Here is a 23,952-nt window from a genome sequence, read left to right as displayed (position 1 = left end):
TTTGCTTCCCACCGTCTTCATCGCTCCTTTTGGCCTTTTCCTTTTTCTTCTGCAAAAACTTTCTTGTTTTTCTTTACAGAGCTTACTTCATTCTCCCTATTCTAAAAACTCATTTTAAATGGATTTTTTTTTTCTTTTTGGCAGTTGGAAGAAAGCTGATTGTACTCTACGAAAAGGGAAGGTCTGAGATAAGCAACAACAAAAACCCCAAACCTGAGAGGGGAACAACAACAAAAATAAACCAAAAGGAAACAAAGGAAAAAAAAAAAAAAAAGGAAGAGGGCAAACATTTTGGCTTTTACAAAGTCAAGGAAATTTATTTCCTGAGGTCATGACACAGGAAGTAAGACTCCTAGCCACAGTTGTGGAGATCTCATAATGAAGGTCAGAGTGCTTAATGGCATGCTGAGTGGGCGATGGAGCTTAGAAAGTCTGAGTTACTTTATTAAGAAATCGTTTAATTAATGGTGGTTTTAGTGTTCAAAAGAATGTGGAAAGCCTGTCCCAAAGCGGAGGGCCAAGGAGCCCATCCTGAGTGCAAACCGGACGCTAAGGAAATCAATGAGAACTCAGGGAAGCACACAGGATCCAGCACTCCGGCTTCACTACGAGACCTCACGGGGGCAAAAATTGACATGGGATCCAGCTGCTAGGTCAGATTTCAAGGCGAAGTACTTGGTGGTGGGGTAGTTTCAGGTCAGCAGGCTGGAAGAGCTGATTCTGCCTTCAGATTACTATCGTTTGGGTCCCCAGGGGAGAGTCTTAGGGGCCACTTGAGCCCCAAAGCTAGGGAAGTCTTCAGAGCTGCTCATATCTGGAGCCTATGGAGAGCGGGGGGGAAAAAAAAAGCAGTTCAGAAACAAAAGCGAAGTGAAGTTGCTTGGGCACGAGAAAGCCAACCGAGAGACCACTCCCGAATCAAAACACGGAAAATTGAGTTTACAATGTAGGTTTTGGAGGGCAAGTTACTGCAGACGGGCAGAACGGAAAAATCTGGAAGATAGAAGGGGAATTTTTTTTAAAAAATAGTATTTGTTAAGCACTTACTACGTTCCTGGCACTATGCTCCGCACTGGGGTAGATACTAGCTAATCGGGTTGGACCCGGTCCATGTCCCGTGTGGGGCTCACAGTCTTAATCCTCATTTTCTAGACAAAGCAACCGAGGCCCAGAGAAGATAAGTGACTCGCCCAACGTCACACAGCAGCCAAGTGGCGGAGTCAGAAGGACTCCCGAGCCCGTGCTCTATCCACTAGGCTCATCGCCGACCGTGGGAGACCAGCACGGAGTTTCCAGTCAGTCTGAACGAATAACGAACTCCTCAGCCACTTTCCTCCCGGACCTGGAATCTGCCCCGTGGGCTCTCTTGTTGCCTTACAAATTGGTCTGACTCCTGGGGAAGAGTTGACAGCTTCTGTCTTTCGGTTAACTCACGGCTTGTCTCTTTCACTGTGAACGAGGCACAACAGGAACCACTGGGGCCCTGCAGGGATCTCAACCTCAAGAGCCCGGAGTAAATTCACTAAGTGGCTCCATTACTTGGACGGAGGGAAGAAAGAGGGTGGAACTGAACCTATCTCACACTGCACGGTGGAATAAATTAACTGAATATCGGAATGCATTTCGCCACGTAAGACAGACAACGTCTACAGTATGTCTGAATGCACTTCTCCCTCCTTCCTCCCCCCGCTCCCAACACACAAATCATGCTATCATGCTTACGAGTCCCTACTTGGGGTGCGATTTCAAGAATGAGCATTGAGGGGACTGAATTCTTCAAGAGGGTGAGACTAGAAAAAGCCGAGAAGGCCAAGACAACAGTTCTGCGTGCCTTTCCCATTCCTCAGGCTTGGCACCCAACTGCATGGAAAAGGAATGATCTCTACTCTCCCAAGCGCTTACTACAGCGCTCTGCACGTCTTAAGTGTTTGCCGAATACTACCGACCGATCGACACGTGCTGACAATAAACTGAGACGAGATTACGGCCCAGTTTTCGTTCAGTCAACTCAGGAGTTCTCTACCAAAGAGCAACTCACCAGCCAGCAAGGACCCAAAGGGTCTAAAGTTATCCAGGCTTAAACAGAGCGCCAAAACACTGTGCGAAGATGAGAATTTTCAACAAAATGAAAATACAATCCGCTGCCAAAGGGCTGCAACCACTTCAAATGTTTCTGCTAAATGCTGTCGGTAGCTACAGGTCGAAGTTCGGGACCAGAGGTACAGTCACCTTGAGAAGCAGCATGACCTGCTAACACAGCAAGGGCCGAGAACCCCACTTGGGCAAGTCACTTCACTTCTCGGTGCCTCAGTTACCTCATCCGTAAATCAGGGATTAAGACTGTGAGCTCCACGTGGGAGAGGGACTGTGTATCCACCCCAGTGCTCAGTATAATGCTTGGTACATGGTAAGCACTTAAACGGCACTATTATTATTATTACCTTTCCTTACAGCAGAGGCTGTCTCCCCAGAGTGGTTCGGTAAAGAGAGAAAGCGGTCATTTCTGGAAGAGAAACCCGGGTTTTACCTTTTCATTGTTGCCCGCTGTCCAGGGAGCATCTCTCACCACAAAGCCCTTGGATGGGGCCTTGGATTCTTCATGAGTGGATGGTTTCATATACACTTGTATAGCCTCATTGTCCACCACGTCGGCCAGCTGCAGATCCAAATTCACAAGGAAAATGTCACGGATAAAAGCTATATTCAGGACTAATCCGTCTCCCAGGTCGGCGTAATTGCTTTCAAACCGGGGAGCAGAGTACAAAACTAATGAAAAGTCCGTCTAGCTGCACTGCATTTCGGAAGTTTCGGATTCCAATCCCCTAGAACATTTACAAATACGAGCGACACGCGCGTCCGTGTACCTTCCCCACCTGACGGTAAACCGGGCTTTCTGATTTAGTATTATCATCATCATCAATCGTATTTATTGAGCACTATGGGCAGAGCACTGTACTAAGCGCTTGGGAAGTACAAATTGGCAACATATAGAGACAGTCCCTACCCAACAGTGGGCTCACAGTCTAAAAGGGGGAGATCTGTGGCTCTTTGCCACCCTGTACTTTAATTCAGATAAAATTAACGGAAGAATAAAAAAGGGAAGCCCTTTCCGAACTTGATGCTATGATCCGATCTTTATTAAGGAAGGAAGGCAAGTTAGAACCACATGTTGTCTTCCCTCGGAGAACTGTAAGACCATACCGAGTTCAACCAAACAGGCTTCTCTGCGGTTTTCCCGGAATATGGCTTGAGCAGTTCTGGCACTCATTTCGATCAATTCTCTGCAGGATATATTTAAGCCACTTTTCTTGCCACTAGTACCCCTCTCCCTCACTGGAACCCCTGACCGTTTTCCGCCCCCGACCCCGGGGCCCACCAGGGAACTCACGTATTCCTCCTCCAGGTTGAGGATGTGATCGATCGCTTCCTCCACGTTATCGGGGAGTCCAGTCACCGTGACGCAGTTGGGATCGGGGGCTCCACTCTGAGGGAAACGGATGTCCACCTGGAACCACACACATTAGTCATGCCCGAAGTTTCAAGCCGATCCAATTCAATCTAACCCTCATTAAATGCTTTACCGTGGGGCCCACTGTTGGGTAGGGACTATCTCTATATGTTGCCAACTTGTACTTCCCAAGCGCTTAGTACAGTGCTCTGCACACAGTAAGCGCTCAATAAATACGATTGATGATGATGACGACCCGTGGATTCCTGGCTATCCCCCTGGGGCACGGAGAAGCAGCACGGCATAGTGGAGAGAGCATGGGCCTGGGGGCCAAAAGGTCATGGGTTCTGATCCCGCTTCGGCCCCTTGCCTGCTGCATGACCTTGGGCATGTCACTTCACTTCTCTGTGCCTCAGTTACCTCATCTGTAAAATGGGGACTGAGACGGTGAGCCCCACCTGGGACATGGTCTGTGTCCAATTCGATTTGCTTGTATCCACTCCAGTGCTTAATACAGTGCCTGGCACGTAGTAAGCGCTTAAATACCATCACTATTAATATTCTTAGGCCAGGATGGGATGGCCTTAGGGGGACCTGCAGCAGCAGGCACTTGTTTTTTCGCTCACCCATTCAATTGTATTTATCGAGTGCTTACTGTGTGCAGAGCACTGTACTAAGCGCTCGGGAAAGTACAACAAGAGTAAACAGTGACATTCCCTGCCCATGATGAACTTACAGTCGGGGGGTGGGGGGGGGCAGCGGGGGTGGTAAGACACCAATACAAATTACATGATGCAGGAGATCATAACTACAGCTTCAACCTACTCTATTCTACCTACTCTATTCTAACCTGCAGCTTTGCTGCTCCTAGGGTCTGCAGATCACCTCTCTGAAGTCAGCACTAAATCACTTCAAAAGAGAGGGCAGAAAGGTAGTCCTTTAGCCTGTAGGCTCGCGGTGGGCAGGGAAGGTGTCTGTTATAGTGCACTCTCCCAGGCACTTAGTACAGTGCTCCACATACAGTTAATAAATAGGACTGATGGACTGTGTTCTCCCTGACTTTCCCGTCACTACCACCCTTCCCGTCTCACAAGCCCGCAGCCTTGGTGTCATCCTTGACTCTGCTCTCTTATTCACCTCACATATCCCATCAGTCACCAAAACCTGCCAGTCTCACCTCCGCAACATCGCCAAATCATGCCCTTTCCCCTCCATCCAAACCGCTACCATGTTAGTACAATCACTCATCCTATCCCCACTGGATTACTGCATCAGCCTCCTCTCTGATCTCCCAACCTTCTGCCTCTCCCCACTTCAGTCTATACTTCACTCTGCTGCCCGGATTATCTTTTTACAGAAACGTTCTGGGCATGTTACTCCTCTCCTCAAAAAATCTCCAGTGGTGGCCTATCAACCTCCGTATCAAGCAAAAACTCCTCACTATTGGCTTTAAAGCTTTCCATCCCCTTGCCCCCTCTCACCTCACCTCCCTTCTCTCCTTCTACAGCCCAGCCTGTACACTCTGCTCCTCTGGTGTTTACCTTCTCACCGTGCCTCGTTCTCACCTGTCCCGTCGACCCCTGGCCCACGTCCTACCTCTGGCCTGGAATGCCCTCCCTCCTCAAATCTGCCAAAATTACACTTCCCGCGGTCAATAAATATGATTGAATGAATGAACGAATGACTGAAGGGAGAGGAGAATGTCAAGGGAGCACAACTAACTTTTTCAGGGATAGCTACCATATTTATTTGTGTAATTTTCCATCCTTTTACATAACTGATAATATTAAAAAGGGGAAGGGCTATTCCATGGGTCATCTAGCAATTTTCTTGCAGGAAAGGGAGTGGGAGAAGAGGCAGGGTGGAAGAAGAGGAAAAGAGGGGAGAAAGGGAAAATAAAGAGGACCCTTGAAAAGTTGCAATCGTACTTCTGTTGCACTCTACCATATGCTGCATACGTTAAGTACTCAATTAATTAATTCCTCTCCTTCCCCGCCTCATCCATTTTAAAGAAACTTTCTAGTCCCTGGCATGGGCCTGTCTTTGCTGTGCTACCTTAGGACGCTTCTTCTCTTTGATATCATTGCTTATAATGTCGTCATATAAAAAAAAAACAACATTTCTTCAAGTCAGGATTGAGAAGTTATACTGTGAGGCAACCTGCCATAAATACAAGAAGTTCCTTGGTAGGCAGGGATCGGTTCTCTCAGCTCTGTTCTGTTGTACTTTCCCAAGTGCTTAGTACAGTGCTCTGCACACAGTAAGTGCTCAAGAAGTACTATTGATTGACTGAAGTGGCCCAAATTTCAGACAGGCTGGGAACATCTAACATTATACTCAGAGGATGAACCCATTTCAGTTCGTCCTTTCGTTATAGAAGCTGGTTAATCGGCAGGGAATGTGTCTGCTAATTCTGTTGCGCTACACTCTGCCACGCACTTAAGTACAGTGCTCTGCACATAGTAAGTGATCAATAAATACGACTGACTGTCTTATTCACTTGAGGCTCAATTCAGAGGACTGCAGCATCCGCGCTAGAGCCTGAAGCTTTCCATTTATTTCACCCACGCTCGCAGTGGACTCACCTTGAATTCATCCATAATTTTGCGGATGGCTTTGCCACGAGCTCCAATGATCCGGGCATGAACACGGTGGTCCAGGGGGACGTCCTCTGAGACCATCTGTTCTAGTTCACCCACGATCTTCATGATGGCATCGCGGGCGGCTTCCGTGTTCTTCTCATAACCCGTGATGGTGATTTGGTCCTGCGACTAGAAAGAGAAAATGCTGTCCTTCAGACTGCATCAGACTGAATCACAGAGAAGCAGCGTGGCTTAGTGGCAACAGCCTGGGCTTGGAAGTCAGAGGTCATGGGTTCTAATCTCGGGACCGCCACTTGTCAGCTGTGTGGCTTTAGGCAAGTCACTTAACTCCTCTGTGCCTCAGATACCTCATCTGTAAAATGGGGATTAAGACTGTGCACCCCACAAAGGACAACTTTATTACCTTGTATCTACCCCAGTGCTTAGAACAGTGCTTGGCACAAAGCAAGCGCTTCACAAATACCATCATTATTATCAGAACCCGTGAGAAGCAGCGTGGCCTAGGGATACAGCACAGGCCTGGGATTCAGAAGAACCTGGGTTCTAATCCCAGATCCGCCACACTTGTCTGCTGTGTGGCCTAGGGCAAGTCACTTAATTTCTGTGAGCCTCAGTTCCCTCATCTGCACAAAAGGGATTATGACTGTGAGGCCCATGCGGGACACGGACTGTGTCCGAACTGATTACTTTGTATCTACCCCAGTGCTCAGTATGGTGCCTGACATAGTAAGCCCTTAAATACCATTAAAAAAAAAAGAAAAAAGCCAGCTCTAACATTTGCTTTACCAAATAGTGTAAGACCATCATCACTGTCAAACTCCCATTCCCTTCATTAAGTTGGATTGAGGCCTCTACCTGGGATAAGGCCCAAAAAGCTTCACTCATCTCTCACTTTGGGGCTGGAGTTTCAGCCGACATTACGTGTTCTCATTCAGGTCTGGCCCATACTTGCTCCCACATCCCTAAACTAAAAAAGTCACCGACTCAGAAGATGGATGGTCAAGTGACGACAGCCACCTATTTTCAGGCCTAATTTTTAGCCTCAGAAATGGCCCCTTGCTTGTCACATCTCCGCAGGACTTCTAAACCCCCGGGGCCTGACTAGCTTGACTGCTACCTAGGTGGGACGGGAGCCAGAGAAGAGGGAACCCAGGAAGCCCAAGAGGGGGAAATTATTTGATCCCAGCCATGGAGGTGGTATTCTTAGTAGCCTCCTTTGCCCCGAGGTACTCCAGGACATGAGTCTAATCCCCAGAGTGGAAGGGCTCTCACCTGGTTTTCATCATCCTTGTCTGGAAACTGTATGTTCACTTCGTGTTCCATGCGAATCTGGGTGATGACTGCCCCCTTCCTCCCTATAATTTTAGGATGATACTTGGGGTCGACGGTGACGTTCAGTTTAAAACTTCTCAAAACCTACAAGACAGTTACGCAGAAACCAAAGTACAAAAGTCAGTCACTCAATCACATTTGAGGGCTTACTGTGTGCAGAGCACTGCACTTAGCACGTGGGAGAGTACAATTTAACAATATAACAGGCATTCCCTGCCCACAGCGAGCTTACGGTCTTGAGGGGGAGAGAGACATTAATATAAGTGACGGATATGCACGTAAAAGAAGGTGACTTGACCCTTGACGGCCAGATGAACACCATGCCTCACCCCCACCTTTCTAAAATGCAAGTTTAACTTTGACAGGGCTCTTGTAGACGTTGAAATCGCAAAATGCCGTCCGTTTTACTTTAGCGAATGCTGGCTTTCCCCCAACTGTAGTTCTAGAGCTTGAAGCTGCACTCCTCCCCCCATCCCTCCCTTCTGCCACCATCAATCTATCAACTACTCTGGGAATACAGTGTGCCAACAGCCAATAAATTAACAGAGGAATCACAACAGGAGAACACCTGCAAAAACGTTTATTAATATCAAAAAAGATCAGAACATCTACGCTATTGTAAAGAGAATTGAGCGAACGTTCTTTATACTCTTTCGAGGAGAGGCGCTATATGAAGTCCAACGAAGGGTCCAAGAACGTGGGAATCGTTTAAAATAATGTGAACACTCAAGGCACTTCTATGGTTTATGATATTCTGCAGGAGCATAAGCTATCTAGAATTTCAAAGGTCTTTATATCTAGAGTTTTGAAAGGACTATTTTTAAGTTCCAAAAGGGACGCGCTTTTCTGCTGGCATAATTTGAGTATTTGATAATCATGACTTCCCTGACACTGGATCGTATTTTGGCCTACTGGAGAGAGCACAGGCCTGTGAGTCAGAGGACCTGGGTTCTAGTCCCGGCTCTGCAAAGTGTCTGCTGTGTGACCCTGGGTAAGATCCTTCACGTCTCTGTGCCCCAGTTACCTCAACTGTAAAACAGGGAATCAGTACCTTGCTATTTCGACTGTGAGCCCGGTGTGGGACAGGGACTGAGTCTGACCTGATGATCTTGTATCTTCCCTAGTGCTCAGAACAGTGCTTGACACATAGTAAATACCACAATTATTATTATTATTGCTTGCCTACTTCGAGCAATGCATTGTACGAAGAGATTTACAAGGCATCGTAATGTTCTTGGTCTAGGACTGGATGAAGGGTTATAAAACTAACTTTAATAGGAGAGGAGCACTGGGTCAGAACTCAAATTTCACATTAGCCCTAGTAGTTTGAGGCCAGCCTCTCTCCAACCATCCCACAAGGACATAATGCAATACTTCACATAATGACAGAAGTCAGCGACAATATAGTTCTCCCTAAACAAGAGGATTCCATTCTTCCAAACCCTCCCGGTAAGGAAAACACATTATTTTGATACCATATGCACTAACCCTTTCTCTCCAGTAGCCCAGAAAGGTGAGCCCAAATAGACTCACCCTAATTGGAAAATGTTCCCTAATTCCTTAAGAGCAATCTATTCAAAACGTGTAGTGAAAAAACATCATTGTGGCTGAAATTCCTACAATTCCCCTAATTTATGTCCCTCTTCCAATTTCCTTTTTTCTTGGAAAATTTCGGTAGTAAGAGTTCTTTGGGTTAGTGTGACTTAAAAGGAAGATAAGGGGTACTTTAGAGGGTTATTTATATTAGCGCTCATCTCCCGCTACAGATTGTAAGCTCAATGTGGGCAGGGCCCGTGTCCACCAATTCTTCCGTCGTACTCTCCCAAGCTCTGCACACAGTATGCCCTCAGTAGAGATGATTGATTGGTTATCTAACAATTAAAAATCTCTGCTTCCACTCAAACCCATGTAGCACCGCCCCTGAAAGCTCCACGTGTCTGAAGGAACCTCTGAAATACTGAAATTGGGTTTGGCTTTTTTGGAAAAGATGAAGGAAGTTTGGCTAGTACTTACACGATCTTCTTGCTCGGCCTGTAACTCCTTCACTCGTTCCAGTAATCCAGCCTTGGCTCGGTCCAAGTTTGCAGCCAGTCCAGTGATAGTAATTATATCAGACTGCAGCTCAGGGGCTGGGACTTGGATATTCACCTAAATCAGAAACATCCAATTTGACCTCAGACCCTCGGTGTGTCCTCTCTCCTGCTCACCGCTGTAACTACTGAGAAGAACACTGACACCAGTGAAAACACATTCTTCGCTTTCTTTCGCCTTTCTCGAGCTGCATTCTTGTCTCCCCATTCATACTGAAGTGACGGACTCCACAGCAAGAGTTAGAAAGGAGAAAGTCGGAAGAAATCATCAACCTCTACCCTCTTTCAGAATATCCAGAACACTGTTCGATGGGGCTAGAGGTACGGCCACTAATGGCTTGAGATTATTGCAAAATGACATCAACACACACGAACTACGAATTTGTTTGGGAAAGCATGCTTCCTCTCCTCAGGGACATTAGAGAAATAATTGGAAGAGCAATATGGCCTAGTGGAAAGAGGATGAGCCTGGGAGTAAGAGTTCCAATCTCCCCAGCTCCACCGGTTTCCTGCTGGGTCAGCTTGGAAAAGTCACTTCACTGCTCTGTGCCTCAGTTTCCTCATCTGCAAAGGATGAGGAATTCAAGGTTCAATACCTGTCCTCCCTCCTACTTACACTGTGAGGCCCCATGAGACACAGGGACTGTGTCCAACCTGAGCAATTAAGAACAGTTCTTGACACCTAGTAAGTGTTTGACAAATATAACAATCCACGCTCTCCCATTTCCCAAGTTAGCAGGCTGCTCGACTAAATTCTAAGTTGTTAATTATAGAAATCCAAATAATATAAGGCACCCAGGAACAGAGACAGAGGTAAGTTAATCCATTTCACCTCAAATTCATCCATCATCTTGCGGATTCCACTTCCCTTCTGACCAATGATATAACGGTGAAGATCAAAAGACACCTCTACCTCAATGGTAACAGGAACCAGAGCCTGCAGGGACAGATATGAGGACAAGTAGGGTGAGCAGAGATAGAAGGAGGGGGAAGGAGGAGGGAATGGCTTTGTAATCACAGTTCTCGCCAGACACCACAAAAGTGGATGCATTTGCTGCCCAGAAAGGATAACAAAGTATAGTTGCTCTTTGGTTCATAAAAATAATACAAGGATCCAGTCCCGACTCCCCCCTCAAAAAAAAAACAAACAAAAAACCGAAAAACCCTCTACACATTTAAGATTGACCACCGAACTTCCTGGAATTTGCCCAATCTGTTCCAGGTCTGGCTTGATACCTACTTGAGCTACTTAAATACATTACTTTCCTCATCACAGAATGGGGTAAGGAGGAAGGGAAAAAAAAAAGATTTGGAAACTGCCTTCACATGCTGGGTTTTCAGCCCCATCACCTACATCCTTGATTCATTCGTTCATTCAATCGTATTTATTGAGTGCTTACTGTGTGCAGAGCACTGTACTAAGTGCTTGGGAAGTACAAGTTGGCAACACATAGAGATGGTCCCTACCCAACAGCGGGCTCACAGTCTAGAAGGGGGAGACAGGCAACAAAACATAGTAACAAAATAAAATAAATAGAATAGTAAATATGTACAAGTAAAATAAAGAGTAATAAATCTGTACAAACAGGTGCTGTGGGGAGGGGAAGAAGGTAAGGAGGGGAGGATGAGGAGGGGGAGAGGAAGAAGGGAGCTCAGCCTGGGAAGGCCTCCTGGAGGAGGTGAGCTCTCAGTAGGGCTTTGAAGGGAGGAAGAGAGCTAGCTTGGCGGATCTGCAGAGGGAGGGTATTCCGGGCTGGGGGAGGACGTGGGCCGGGGGTCGACGGCGGGACAGGTGAGAACGAGGCACAGTGAGGAGATTAGCAGCAGAGGAGCGGAGGGTGCGGGCTGGGCTGGAGGAGAAGGGAGGTGAGGTAGGAAGGGGCCAGGTGATGGACAGCCTTGAAGCCAAGAGTGAGGAGTTTTTGCCTGATGCTTAATCATGCAAAGGGTAGAAAAAGGCTAAAACGAGGCTAAACTAGGCTGGGGCTAGTGATGGAAATTAGATTGTTTTTTGGAGGGAAGGTGGGGAATGTGAAGGGATACTGGAAATAGAGAAATAAAAGATGACTCTATGTCCTTCTTAATTTACCTACAAATGACTCTAGGTTAGGGAAGACCCCAGACCCCTGTTCTTCTTTCCTTTTACCCCCTTCTAGACTGTGAGCCTGTTGCTGGGTAGGGACCGTCTCTACATGTTGCCAACTTGTACTTCCCAAGCGCTTAGTACAGTGCTCTGCACACAGTAAGCCCTCAATAAATACGATTCAATGAATGAAAGTGGAACCCTTGATGGATCAATCAATCGTATTTATTGAGCGCTTACTGTGTGCAGAGCACCGTACTAAGCGCTTGGGAAGTACAAGTTGGCAACATATAGAGATGGTCCCTACCCAACATGAAGCTAAGCAGCATATATGTATGCTATGTGCGTGTCTGCACGCGTATGTGTGTGTGCATACATGCACTTATGTATGTGTGGGAAAGAAATCTAAAGGGAGAAATAGCAGTTGGATGGAATACCCACCTCCCTGTGCCCCCACAATGGAGCCACCAGGACATACATGCCTACTCTGCCATCTTGACTAAAAATGCTCATTTCTTCAGCCGCCTGCCTCCACTTTCCTTGGTGGTACTCATCACTAGCCCTAGGCACAAGGCTGACGTACTCCACTTCCAAGAAAGCAGAAGGCACGATGCAGTCAATACCAGAGCTCAGATGCCCCACCCGTGAACCAACTCCCAGACTGCCATTCTGTCTTCCCCTGACAACATCACTGGGTTTACAATGAGCTCTAAGGATTCTTACGGGGCCGGGGCCGAACCAGATCCACGGAACCCCATGTTACTTTCCCCCTCAGCGGGCTCTTGGGCCCATCCGCCAACCTCAAGAGCATCCTTGGCTGCTTCACACTTCTCTTTGCGGCCAGAGATGATGATGATGTCACACTTCTTCGGAGAACTGGGGTCCGCCTCCTTCACCTCCTTCCCCTCAGCGCTTTCTTCCCCGTTTTCCTGAACAGCTGGCTCTGCATTGGGAGCTTCAAGAGAAAGAGGTGACACCTGTAAAATTCTGAACAGTGGGCCCACCCAGGTGACAGAAAAATCAAAGTACCACCCCTAAACAAACACGCACATGCACTTTCTCTCTCTCTCTTCTAATTCTTGACCGTTAGGACCTTGAGACAGAAAAGCAGGGGGAGGAAGAGAATGACGTTTACAGTACTGGAAATGTGCCATTCAGAGGCGTAACCCTGAACGCTGTTCCCTCCAACATAGAGGGCACTAACCCTTCTGCCTTGGGTACCTCTGCGGGTGGCTACACATAGGAGGAGAAAAAGGCTCAGATCCCAACACAGAAACACTCTGCTTCCTGTACAATGACTTAAACGCATGTAAAAATCTCAGGGAATCGGTCACAGGGCCTAAAGATTACTACCTTTCACCTGAGAAGCAAGACCGACAAAAATTGGCAGTCAATATTTTGGGAGACCAAAACACCCTTATGAATGGAATATGCAGGCCGAAATACTACAAGTTTTCCTACACAAGGTGCATTCTATTAGGTACACAATGGCCTAGTGGGGGAAAAAAAAGAGCAATGGAGCAGGAGTCAGGACACCTGGGTTCTCATCCCAACTCTGCCATTGCACTGCTGTACGACCCTGGGCAATTTAACATCTAGTGACATCTTAGATTCTGTTCTTTCTGGAAATGACTTCATTTCAACACTTTTCTATCTCCTAGATGACTTTTCTAAAGGAAAGAGGTTCAGGAACTACAACAGGGGAAGAAGAAGAAAAAAAAAATCAAAGGAAAGCCAGGGGGACTGACAGGAACAAAATTACAGACCATACAGGAGGGTCTCCACGCAAGAGGACAAGGATCACCTTTCCACTTTTCCCGGCTCATTTCTCCTCCCTCTAACATCTGCTCCCCAATTCCTCCGCTACGGTGGTTCTGAGGCCCTGAGATAGAGTGAGGCTTTCAGGGGCAAAGAGCCAATGAGGCATTTGTTTCATGTCATTCCTGTAAAAGTTGAACTCAGAGGTAATTTGCCAACCTATGATAAAAAAAGCAAGCTTCGCTAAGGTTCACACTGAAGACCCAAGAGAAATGCTTTCAGGTGCAACTATCAGGATTCCTACCTTGCAAGATAGAAAACCTCGAAGTGGCTATGACATCCCTGAAACGAATAAATGCATCAAATGCAAAAAAGATGCCGCTTACACCATTTGTGGACAAACTGGTCGGAAAAAGAGCTACTGACTTTCTTGACCCACAGTTCATTAAGTTTACAGGGGCCCCTCCCCAAAGCCCATGCCACTTCCCATGGTCTTGCACACCTGGATTTTGGGGGTTCACCTTCAGAAATAAACTGCCCATTATCTATCCAACTAGAAATCCCTGTGCAATGATCAGCACGGACTAAATGGAAAATCCACTAACCCTGAAATGAGGACTACTTTCAAAAGACATCCGCCAAAAGACAGTACTTACTGGGCACATAAAACACTCATTACAAAGCATATGATTAAGTTTAATTATGGAGGCTCAAGGTGATTAAAGGTGGGAGACGATTTAGTCATCTTATGAACTGCACGGAATGAGTTGAAAATTTCAGTTCAGAGAATTCAAGATGCTGGAAAAACTTTGAGCGGTTAAGAAAGAGTGATCAGGAGGACAAGAGATCTGAATGTTTATCAATACTGCTAACACAAAACAGCTGTGAATTTAAATCTTCATTCCTTTCCCCGACTACTTGATAGTTCAGCCAGAAAAGTAAAAAAATACGGGCATAGAAAAACCCTAGCCAGCTAGACCACACACGACATTCAGTGCCAAATATCAACATAGGAATTAAGAAGAAAAATGTCTTTTCTGGTGTCCTTCCCATTTGATTTACAGTATTAAATGTTTAATATCTGAATTTCCCTTAAGGAGAGAGACAGAGAGAGACAGAGAAAACACTTGCAATTAAAACAGAATCTTCTAAAAACCCTTAGGCAATCTACATTCATTCTTAAAGCATTTCCAAATGACGTACAAGGGTATGCTGACATCTTGACACAGGACTATTAAACTAATGTAGGGGCTATGTACCACATCACACATACATTTCAGAATCACACACTCACAGACTAATCAGTTTAAATCATCAGCAACAAATCTGAAATCCCTAAAGTTCCCTACATCACACAAAAAAGTTAGAGGTAGCGATACAAGCCCTGAAAAGAGTGAAGAACGCAGCTTAAAACCAGACATTAGATGTCTGTAAACTTCTGATCCATCCCAGAACACATCAGTTCAACTCAGAGTAAATATAATGCTTATCAGTACGCTGAATTTGACTTGAAGTCTTTGTCCCGGTGCCTCTGCCAGAGTATCACAACCATCGAAGACACAGGCTGAACGTGATTACAGTGCATTCTACATTTCATTGACGTTAAGTGGCCACATGCATTATGAACAGAACTTATACCCCCGAACAGAAATAGAAAAGCTTATGGGCATCTTCTTCAAGCAGGAAAAACATGCTTGTCATTAAGAAGGCAGCCAATGGCAAGTTCTGATGGCAAATCCATTGGCATGAATGACCTGGGCAACAAAAAATGCGATTTAAAAGAACTACAAGGTCATTTTTAAAGTTCTGTCTGAAGACATTTCAGTATCTCCACAGAAATGACAGAGCGGCAGACCAAAGGAAGGGGCAAGAAAAAAACTGAAGAATCAAACCACGGCGCTCCATGATCTGGTATTCGTTCATTCTATCATATTTATTGAGCGCTTACTGCTTGCAAAGCCCTGTACTAACCGCTTAAGTGAGGTTCCGTTGTCTCTAAGGAAAGTTCACCTTTCACATCCTCTCTATACCAAAAACTAATAACCTTCTCTGGGATAAATCTAAAAGGGTTTTACTCTGTCCTAATCAATCAATCGTATTTATTGAGCACTTACTGTGTGCAGAGCACTGTACTAAGCGCTTGGGAAGTACAAGTTGGCAACACATACAGACAGCCCCTACCCAACCGTGGGCTCACAGTCTAAAAGGGGGAGACAGAGAACAAAACCAAACACACTAACAAAATAAAGTAAAATAAAATAAAATAAAATCCTCTTTTGCCTTGCTGCCACCAAAGACACTGATGACCACTCCCTTCCAGAAACTTTCTCCAGCTCTGGTTTTAATGGCATGGTATTTTAAATTTCCTCTGCTGGCCTTTTGCCCTCTCACTCTCACAACTGGTGATCCTCCAAGGCTCAGTTCTGTTTCTGCACTCATTTTGTCAGAGAACTCACTCACTCATCTTACTTCCGACCTATGGCACTCACTTTTCAACTGCTGCTGTGGTAATAATAATGACAGTTCCCGATGCTGTTTTTATAATTATAATAACGATGGCAGTTCCGTGAACTACATTCCAAGCACTGTACTAAGTCTTGAGGTAGATAAAGGATCATCCTGTCCCATATGGGGCTCATATTACAAGTAGGAAGGAGAACAGGTCCTGAATCCCCATTTTATAGATGAGGGAGCTGAGGCCCAGAGACGCTAAATGCCTTGCCAAAGGTCACACAGCAGATAACCGACAGGGCTGGGATTAAAACCCAGGTCCTCTGACCCCTAGGCCCTCGCTCTACTAGGAAATACGGCTTCTATTCTCATTCCCCCTCTAGACAGTAAGCTTCCAGTGGGTAGGGAACGTGCCTACCAACTCTGCTGCATTAAACTCTTCCGAGTGATTAGTCCAGTGCTCTGCAAACAATAAGTGCTCAATAAATACCACGGGGTGATTTATTGATTCTGCCTCTGGGATATCACCACGTGGATGGCCTGCAGAGAACTTCATCTCAACTCTTCCTTTTCTAAGGGCTTCGTGCATTAAGTACTCAATAAGTCGTTAATAAGTATCACTGCTTCTCCTACTGCTCTTCCTAAGGTCACCTTCCCTGATCCTTTAATTTAGTCATCCTCTCCCTGTCTCCCTGTCTTGCTAGACTGTGAGCCCACTGTTGGGTCGGGACCGTCTCTATATGTTGCTAACTTGTACTTCCCAAGCGCTTAGTACAGTGCTCTGCACACAGTAAGCGCTCAATAAATACGATTGATTGATTGATTGCCACCCCTACCCTAGGTGCAGTGCTCTGCAGAGTCACCACTCAAGTGCTGAGGATGACTGTGATTTGGGAGGGAGGGAAAACTTAAATTTTCAAGATCTAGTCAGCCAGTTTCAAGTGTTCTCTATGACGAGGAAGGAATTCAAAAGTCTTTAGCAGTGAACCATGACTGGTTTTAGGAAGATACAGTGCCTGGCGCATAGTAAGCGCTTAACCAAGTAAGCGCTGCTTAAGAGAAACAGTGTGGCTCAATGGAAAGAGCCCGGGCTTTGGAGTCAGAGGTCATGGGTTCAAATCTCAGCTCCGCCACTTGTCAGCTGTGTGGCTTTGGGCAAGTCACTTCTCTGGGCCTCAGTTACCTCATCTGGAAAATGGGGGTTAAGACTGTGAGCCCCCCATGGGACAGCCTGATCACCTTGTAACCTCCCCAGTGCTTAGAACAGTGCTTTGTACATAGTAAGCGCTTAATAAATGCCATAAAAACCCCCCAAATCCAAATATTGTTATTATTTTTATTCCTAAAATCTGGCTTTACTAGAAGGGATTGCAAATGGCTTTGGAGAGTGATTAGAATATGTGCTTGAATATTCCTAAAATCTGGCTTTACTAGAAGGGATTGCAAATGGCTTTGGAAAGAGATTAGAATATGTGCTTGAATGCAAAGCCCAGGCTGAGTATCACAGCAGGAAAAGAGTTTTGAGCTAACATAAGCCTGGGGTGGGCAGGGATTGTCTCTATTGCTGAACTGTACTTTCCAAGAGCTTAGTACAGTGTTCTGCACAGAGTAAGCGCTTAATATGGCTGAATGAATTAAAGCCAAATGCTTAAATTCTCTTCCAAGAACTCCATATGCCCCCCAAAGAAATCATGTCTACCAACTCTACTGTACTCTCCCAAGCATTTACTACAGTGTTCTGCACATAGTAAGGCCTCCGTAAATATCGACTGACTGATCTTCACACATTAGAAGCATCTTGAAAGTGCTTCGGGGTAGTTAATTGTGAGAATCACGGAGTAAGCTCCTCGTGGGCACGGAAGACGACTAGCAATTCCATTGTATTGTCCTCTCCCAGACTTCCCTAGTGCAGTGTTCTGCACACAGTAAACGCCCAATAAATACTATTTATTGTTTGTGATGGACTGACCTGACAAATCATAGTTGTAGCACCGAACCAGCAACTCAACTTTGAAGAAATTCATTTCGGACCAACCCATGCTCTATAAATAGATAACCTGGGAAGAGTAGCCACTCCACTAGTGGTGATAAAAATTTAAGAATGACTTTTTATAATGGAATTTGTCAAGTGCTTACTGTGTGCCAGGCACTGTACTGAGCATTAGGGTAGCTATAACTTAATCAGGTGGGACACAGTCCACGTCCCACATGAGGTTCAGTCTCGATGCCCACTTTACAGATGAGGGAGCTGAGGCACAGAGAAGTGAAGGGACTTGCCTGAGATCACACAGCCGGCAAGTGGGGGAGGCAGAATTAGAACCCAGGTCCTTCTGACTCCCGGGCTATTTAATATTACTTCTTGGATGGTTCATTCATTTATTCAATCGTATTTATTGAGCGCTTACTGTGTGCAGAGCCTGTACTAAGCGCTTGGGAAGTACAAGTTGGCAACATATAGAGACGGTCCCTACCCAACAGTGGGCTCCCAGAAGACGTCATCATAACAGAAGAAAATAGCAACAGGAAAAGAGAGACGGGTGAGGGGGCAGGGGTGTCTGCTGCTGCCACCAAGTAATAATAATAATGGCATTTATTAAGTGCTTACTATGTGCAAAGCACTGTTCTAAGTGCTGAGGAGGTTACAAGGTGATCAGGTTTTTTTTAGACTGTGAGCCCACTGTTGGGCAGGGACTGTCTATATGTTGCCAACTTGTACTTCACAAGCGCTTAATACAGTGCTCTGCACACAGTAAGTGCTCAATAAATATGACTGATTGATTGATCAGGTTGTCCCACGGGGTGCTCACAGTTTTAATCCCCGTTTTACTGATGAGGTAACTGAGGCCCAGAGAAGTGAAGTGACTTGCCCAAAGTCACCCAGCTGACAATATCATTATTATAAAAGATCATCCTGTCCCATACGGGGCTCATATTACAAGAGGGAGAACAGGTTCTGAATCCCCATTTTACAGATGAGGGAACTGAGGCCCAGAGACGCTAAATGACTTGCCAAAGGACACACAGCAGACAACCGACAGGGCTGGGATTAAAACCCAGGTCCTCTGACTGCAAAGCCCGCGCTCGTTCCACCGAGCCACGCTGCTTCTCTGGATATTCCAGTAGATATTCTGTTCCCTGACTGCAGGTTTCCCCGGTTCTCTCTAAAAACACAACAGCGTGGCTCTTTTTGCCAGGAAGCAGTGGGATGTAGTGGACAGAACACAGGCCTGGGAATCCGAAGGTTGTGGGTTCTAATCCCCAGCTCTGCCACGTGTCTGCCGTGTGACCTCGGGCAAGTCACCTCACTTCTCTAGGCCTGTTTCCTCACCTGTAAAATGCGGATTGAGACTGTGAGCCCCACAGGGGACAGGGACCGTGCCCAACCCAATTTGTATCCACCCCAGGGCTTAGTGCAGTGCCTGGCACACAGTAAGCACTTAAATACCAGAATTATTATTAATATTACCAACCTGTATATATGTATATATATTTGTACATGTTTATTACTCTATTTTATTTGTACATATTTATTTTATTAATATGTTTTGTTTTGTTGTCTGTCTCCCCCTTCTAGACTGTGAACCCACTGTTGGGTTGGGACCGTCTCTATATGATGCCAACTTGTACTTCCCAAGCGCTTAGTACAGTGCTTTGCACACAGTAAGCGCTCAATAAATACGATTGAATGAATGAATGAACCATCCAGCAATGGGGTAGCTAACAACTGGGGATCCAGGAAAGAAGGGGTACCAGGCGGGTGCAAGGTTCAGTGCAAACCCTATTACTTCAAATACCGCTTAGCCCCGTGACCTGCTGGTGGTAGGACACCTCTTCCCTCTCCAGCATTCATTCAATCGTATTTATTGAGCGCTTACTGTGTGCAGAGCACTGTACTAAGCACCACCACTGGTGGCTGAGCAGAGCTGAGCTCCAACGGCGAGGACCACAAGTTGCTATACTACATTTTCAAGGACACAGTATACAAGAGAGTCTCACGTAGCAAGAAAATCTCAGCAGCAGCATCTTCAAACTGAGGGCCAATTTTAAGACCTCTCAGCTTGTATAATATAGATATATCTCTCTTTCTCACTCACACATACGCACACACGCTTTTTGGAATAGCTTAATATTTAAGCTCATGGGGATTTTCTCCCAACCTCCAGAGTCCACACTTGAGGGTACTTTAGTTCACTGAATAAACTAAGAGCCAAATTGCGGAGCAAGGCTAAGACGAGGTGCTGATCAGTCCAGATCATTTCTTCCAATTTCTCTTCAGAGTAGCAAGTGAAAGAATACAGAGGAATGGACTGTCACCAAATAACGTCACTTCGCGACACCCATAGACTTTTAGGGGACTTTTAAAAAAAAAAAAAACCACACCCCGGACTAAAAATTAAAGCAACATCATCGCCACGCTCCACGAGGAATCTCAGCCACTCTGTACCTGGAGTCTCTTCCCTGTCGGGGAATTTGATCTGAACCCCGAAGTCCCGAGTGATCTGCTGGATTCGGGAACCTTTGGGGCCCATGATGGAGCGATGGAACTTCTGGGGGATGGCGCACTCTATTACCACTTGAGCTTCCTGCGTGAGGATTGCGAAAAGGAGAACACAAAGAGGTGAGTCTTAATTACTATACGGCCACCTGGGTTGTGTCCGCATCACCACCCTGAGAAGCAGCATGGCCTGGTGGTGTTTCTTAACCACTTACGAGGTGCCGACCACCGTACTAAGTGCTGGGGTAGATATGAGATGATCAGATTGTACCCACTGCACGATCCCTCTTCTGCCATTTCAGTGAGAGGGAGAATAAGTATTGACCTCCCATTTGTAAAATGGGTTGTGATCCCGGCTCTGCCACTTGTCTGCTGTGTGACCCGGGGCAAGGCACTTCACTTCTACGTGCCTCAGTTACCTCATCTGGATAATGGGAATTAAGACCGTGAACCCAGTGTGGGACAGGGACTGTGTCCAATCTGTAACCACCCCAGTGTTTCGTACCATGCCTGGTACATAGTAAGCGCTTAAATACCATAAAAACAAAACAAAAACCACCACTTTTCACCCTTGGTGACACAGGCCACAGCACTATCAAGAGTACGGCACAGTTTGTTATTCACGGTACTTAAAGGACATTAATTCTCACACTTCCGTGAGATAAGCAATAAAATATTGTTTTTAAACCCAGAGACATTACATGCTTTGGGGCCAAAATCATGTCATTCAGGTGCTAGCTTTAGTTGAAATTCCTACAATAGATAATAATGATATTTGTTAAGCACTTACTTTGTGCCAACCACTGTACTAAGCGCTGGGACAAATCCAAGATAATCTAGTCCCACATGGGGTTCACAAAGCAAGTAAGTGGGAGAACGGGTACTGAATCCCCATTTTGCAGATGAGGGAACTGGGGCACAGAGAAGTTCAGTGACTTGCCCAAGATCACACAGCAGGTAAGTGACAGAGCCGGCATTAGAACCCACAACCTCTGACTCCCGAGCCCGTGCTCTTTCCACAAGGTCATGCTGCTTCCCCAGTAGTCGGGATCGTTATGGAAAGTTCCTCAGACTTTGTTCAGGAATAAAATCGTCATGTATTTATGGTCCCAAACTATGACCAAAATGCCCAAGTTTTGTTCTTTTCCTCCTCCTCCTCCACCGCTGCCACATCTTTGGGAGAGAAGACGCCTCTGACCTCTTAACTGTGCTAATATCTGCAATCTGCTGATAATATCTGCAATCACCACTGAAGAAAGGTCAACATTTGAGAGAGAAAAGCAGGGAAATCTGTGAGCTTCCTGAGCTTTACTTTTATTCCATAAAGCTGAAACTCCAAATCACAGAATTGCTTAGTTTTTGTTGCACCGCCTCCAGGTAAGAGATTGGGTTCACCAAGTATCTTAAACTGGACGAAGAAGAGAGAGTCTGTGATTGCAGGTTTTAAAAAGTTTTGTAATGAGGGAAAATGGAGGCAAGGTATGAGTCAATCAGGCAACACATAACCTCCCTTTCTTTGAGGAGCAGGTTGAGAGAAGCAGCGTGGCTCAGTGGGAAGAGCTCGGGCTTTGGAGTCAGAGGTCATGGGTTCGAAGCCCGGCTCCGCCACTTGTCAGCTGAGTGACTCCGGGCAGGTCACTTGACTTCTCTGTGCCTCAGTTACCTCATCTGTAAAATGGGGATTACGTCTGTGAGCCCCACGTGGGACAACTTGATTACCTTGTATCTACCCCAGAGCTTAGAACAGGGCTCTGCACATAGTAAGCGCTTAATAAATGCCATTATTATTATTATTATTATTATCATTATTAATGGACAATCTTTGGACTGACAATAACTCGGTAAAGTCAGCTTCAATTGGGTACCTACTGTTTCACTTTTATAGACAGGGAAATTAGAAGCGGCTGTCCTTAAACACAAGGAAACGGGCATATTTGGATATAAGTGTTAAGGGAGAGAAAAAAACTGAAGGCTCCTCGTGGCTTTGACAGATCTAAACTCCTCAGTTTCAGTGTGACACAAAAGCACCACGTAAGAGAGAGGACCACCAAGTACGCTGTTCCACTGGGGTACCCACCAGATCCTCAATGATCTCCTGAATGCGTTTCTTTGCCGCCTCCACGCAATCCTTGGCTCCTTTGAGCGTGACCTTGTCGCTCTGTGTCCCGGACCGTGGGAAGCTGACCATGACGCCGCCGTACTCCTCTGCAATCTCCCGCAAAACCTGCCCTCTTCGAATGACAAAATGGCGGTGATGCCTGGGATCCACGAGCAAGAAGTCTTCCACCACATTATCCTGCGGTTGAGAAACAAAAAGGAAGATGCCCATGAGAGGCCTGGACACTAAGTCACTTCATAAATAGAAATTCCAAGTTGGCCCCCAAAAGGAAACATCGCCGGGTAGGGCTACCTGCTCTAGCATCTGGTGGGTACCTTTCCACAACACCAAGGAGTGATCCAGGGCCTCAGCAGGCAACAGGATGTAGAGTGAAGAGCAGTGGGACAGAAATAGCAAACATGGAGGGGCAGAATATTCTGAAAGCAGTGAAATTAGCCGTTTCGGGGAGGGAGGAGATGAAAGGGAAAGAGGGACCCTGAAAAAGTTGAGAAAAACAAATTAAAGCAATGGTTATGGGCCGGAAGGAATGGGGAAAAAATGAGATAACCTAAAACGGGCCTTTACAATTAAAGAAGCAGTGTGTATCAGTGGAAAAGAGCACGGGCTTTGGAGTCTGAGGTCATCCCAGCTCTGCCAATTGTCAGCTGTGTGACTTTGGGCAAGTCACTTCACTTCTCTGGGCCTCAGTTACCTCATCTGTAAAATGGGGATGGAGACTGTGAGCCCCCCGTGGGACAACCTGATCACCTTGTAACCTCCCCAGCGCTTAGAACAGTGCTTTGCTCATAGTGAGCGCTTAATAAATGCCATTATTATTATTATTATTTTTACAATTAATCTCCAGGAGTTTAGTCATTTTTAATGGCATTTGTTAAGAGCTTACTAGTGTGTCGAGCACTGCTGTAGGCGCTGGGGTAGATCCAGGTTTATCAAGTTGGACATAGTCCCTGTCCCTCACGGGGCTCACAGTCTTAACTGGAAGGGGAATGGGTATTTAAGCTCCATTTTACAGCTGAAACTGAGGCCCAGGGAAGTGAAGTGACTTGCCCAAGAGCACATAGCAAGCAACAGGCAGAGTCAGCATTAGAACCCAGGTCCTCTGTGGCCTAGACCCGTGCTCTTTCCACTAGGCCATGCTGCTTCTCCAGACCCACCCAATGACAATGCAGTTCTGTCCAGTCTTGCATCTCATCGAGAATTAACGTCTCCCACAAAAATTAACTGACTAGCCAGGAGCCACCTGGACAAAAGAGAAATAAAACGATGCTTTGGATCAAGAAAGGGAGCGATAAGGGGACCGATCCATACCAGGTTTTTGATAAGAGCCTCCAGTTCCTTCTGGGCCTCCTTGACAGCCTCCTCTGTCCCCATGATAGTAATTAGCTCTTGATCTTTGTCTTCCGAAGTGGGAAAGATGATGCGGGCTCCAGTGTTGTCGCGAACCTTGCGGATGTTGCCACCCCCTTTGCCGATTAAGAATTTGTGATACTCTGGTTTGGCTCGGAGGTCCACGGTGTAACTCTTCGTTTGCTATCAAAAACAATGTCCAGAGAGTAAGCTCTTTATATACGTA

General features: G+C 46.1%; 1 protein-coding gene across 2 annotated transcripts in view; it reads right to left on the bottom strand.

Moving 5' to 3' along the window:
* Positions 1–289: 289 nt before the first annotated feature.
* Positions 290–23,952, bottom strand: part of LOC119930499 (high density lipoprotein binding protein) — a 66,369-nt gene continuing 42,706 nt past the window's right edge. For both annotated transcript variants that reach the window (XM_038748870.1, XM_038748869.1), the window contains exons 18-28: positions 23,688–23,909; positions 22,338–22,556; positions 20,210–20,348; positions 12,357–12,511; positions 10,306–10,410; positions 9,397–9,531; positions 7,324–7,467; positions 6,034–6,219; positions 3,389–3,505; positions 2,528–2,656; positions 290–821 (exon numbers count right to left, since the gene is read on the bottom strand). In XM_038748870.1, the coding sequence (XP_038604798.1) occupies positions 735–821; positions 2,528–2,656; positions 3,389–3,505; positions 6,034–6,219; positions 7,324–7,467; positions 9,397–9,531; positions 10,306–10,410; positions 12,357–12,511; positions 20,210–20,348; positions 22,338–22,556; positions 23,688–23,909 (1,638 nt within the window). In that variant the 3' untranslated portion in view covers positions 290–734. The remainder of the gene's footprint in view (positions 822–2,527; positions 2,657–3,388; positions 3,506–6,033; positions 6,220–7,323; positions 7,468–9,396; positions 9,532–10,305; positions 10,411–12,356; positions 12,512–20,209; positions 20,349–22,337; positions 22,557–23,687; positions 23,910–23,952) is intronic.

This window comes from Tachyglossus aculeatus, chromosome 7 (genome assembly GCF_015852505.1).
Source record: "Tachyglossus aculeatus isolate mTacAcu1 chromosome 7, mTacAcu1.pri, whole genome shotgun sequence".
Lineage (NCBI taxonomy): Eukaryota > Metazoa > Chordata > Mammalia > Monotremata > Tachyglossidae > Tachyglossus > Tachyglossus aculeatus.
The sequence above is the reverse complement of the archived record's forward strand: the minus strand, read 5'-3'. Positions and strand labels throughout refer to the sequence as shown.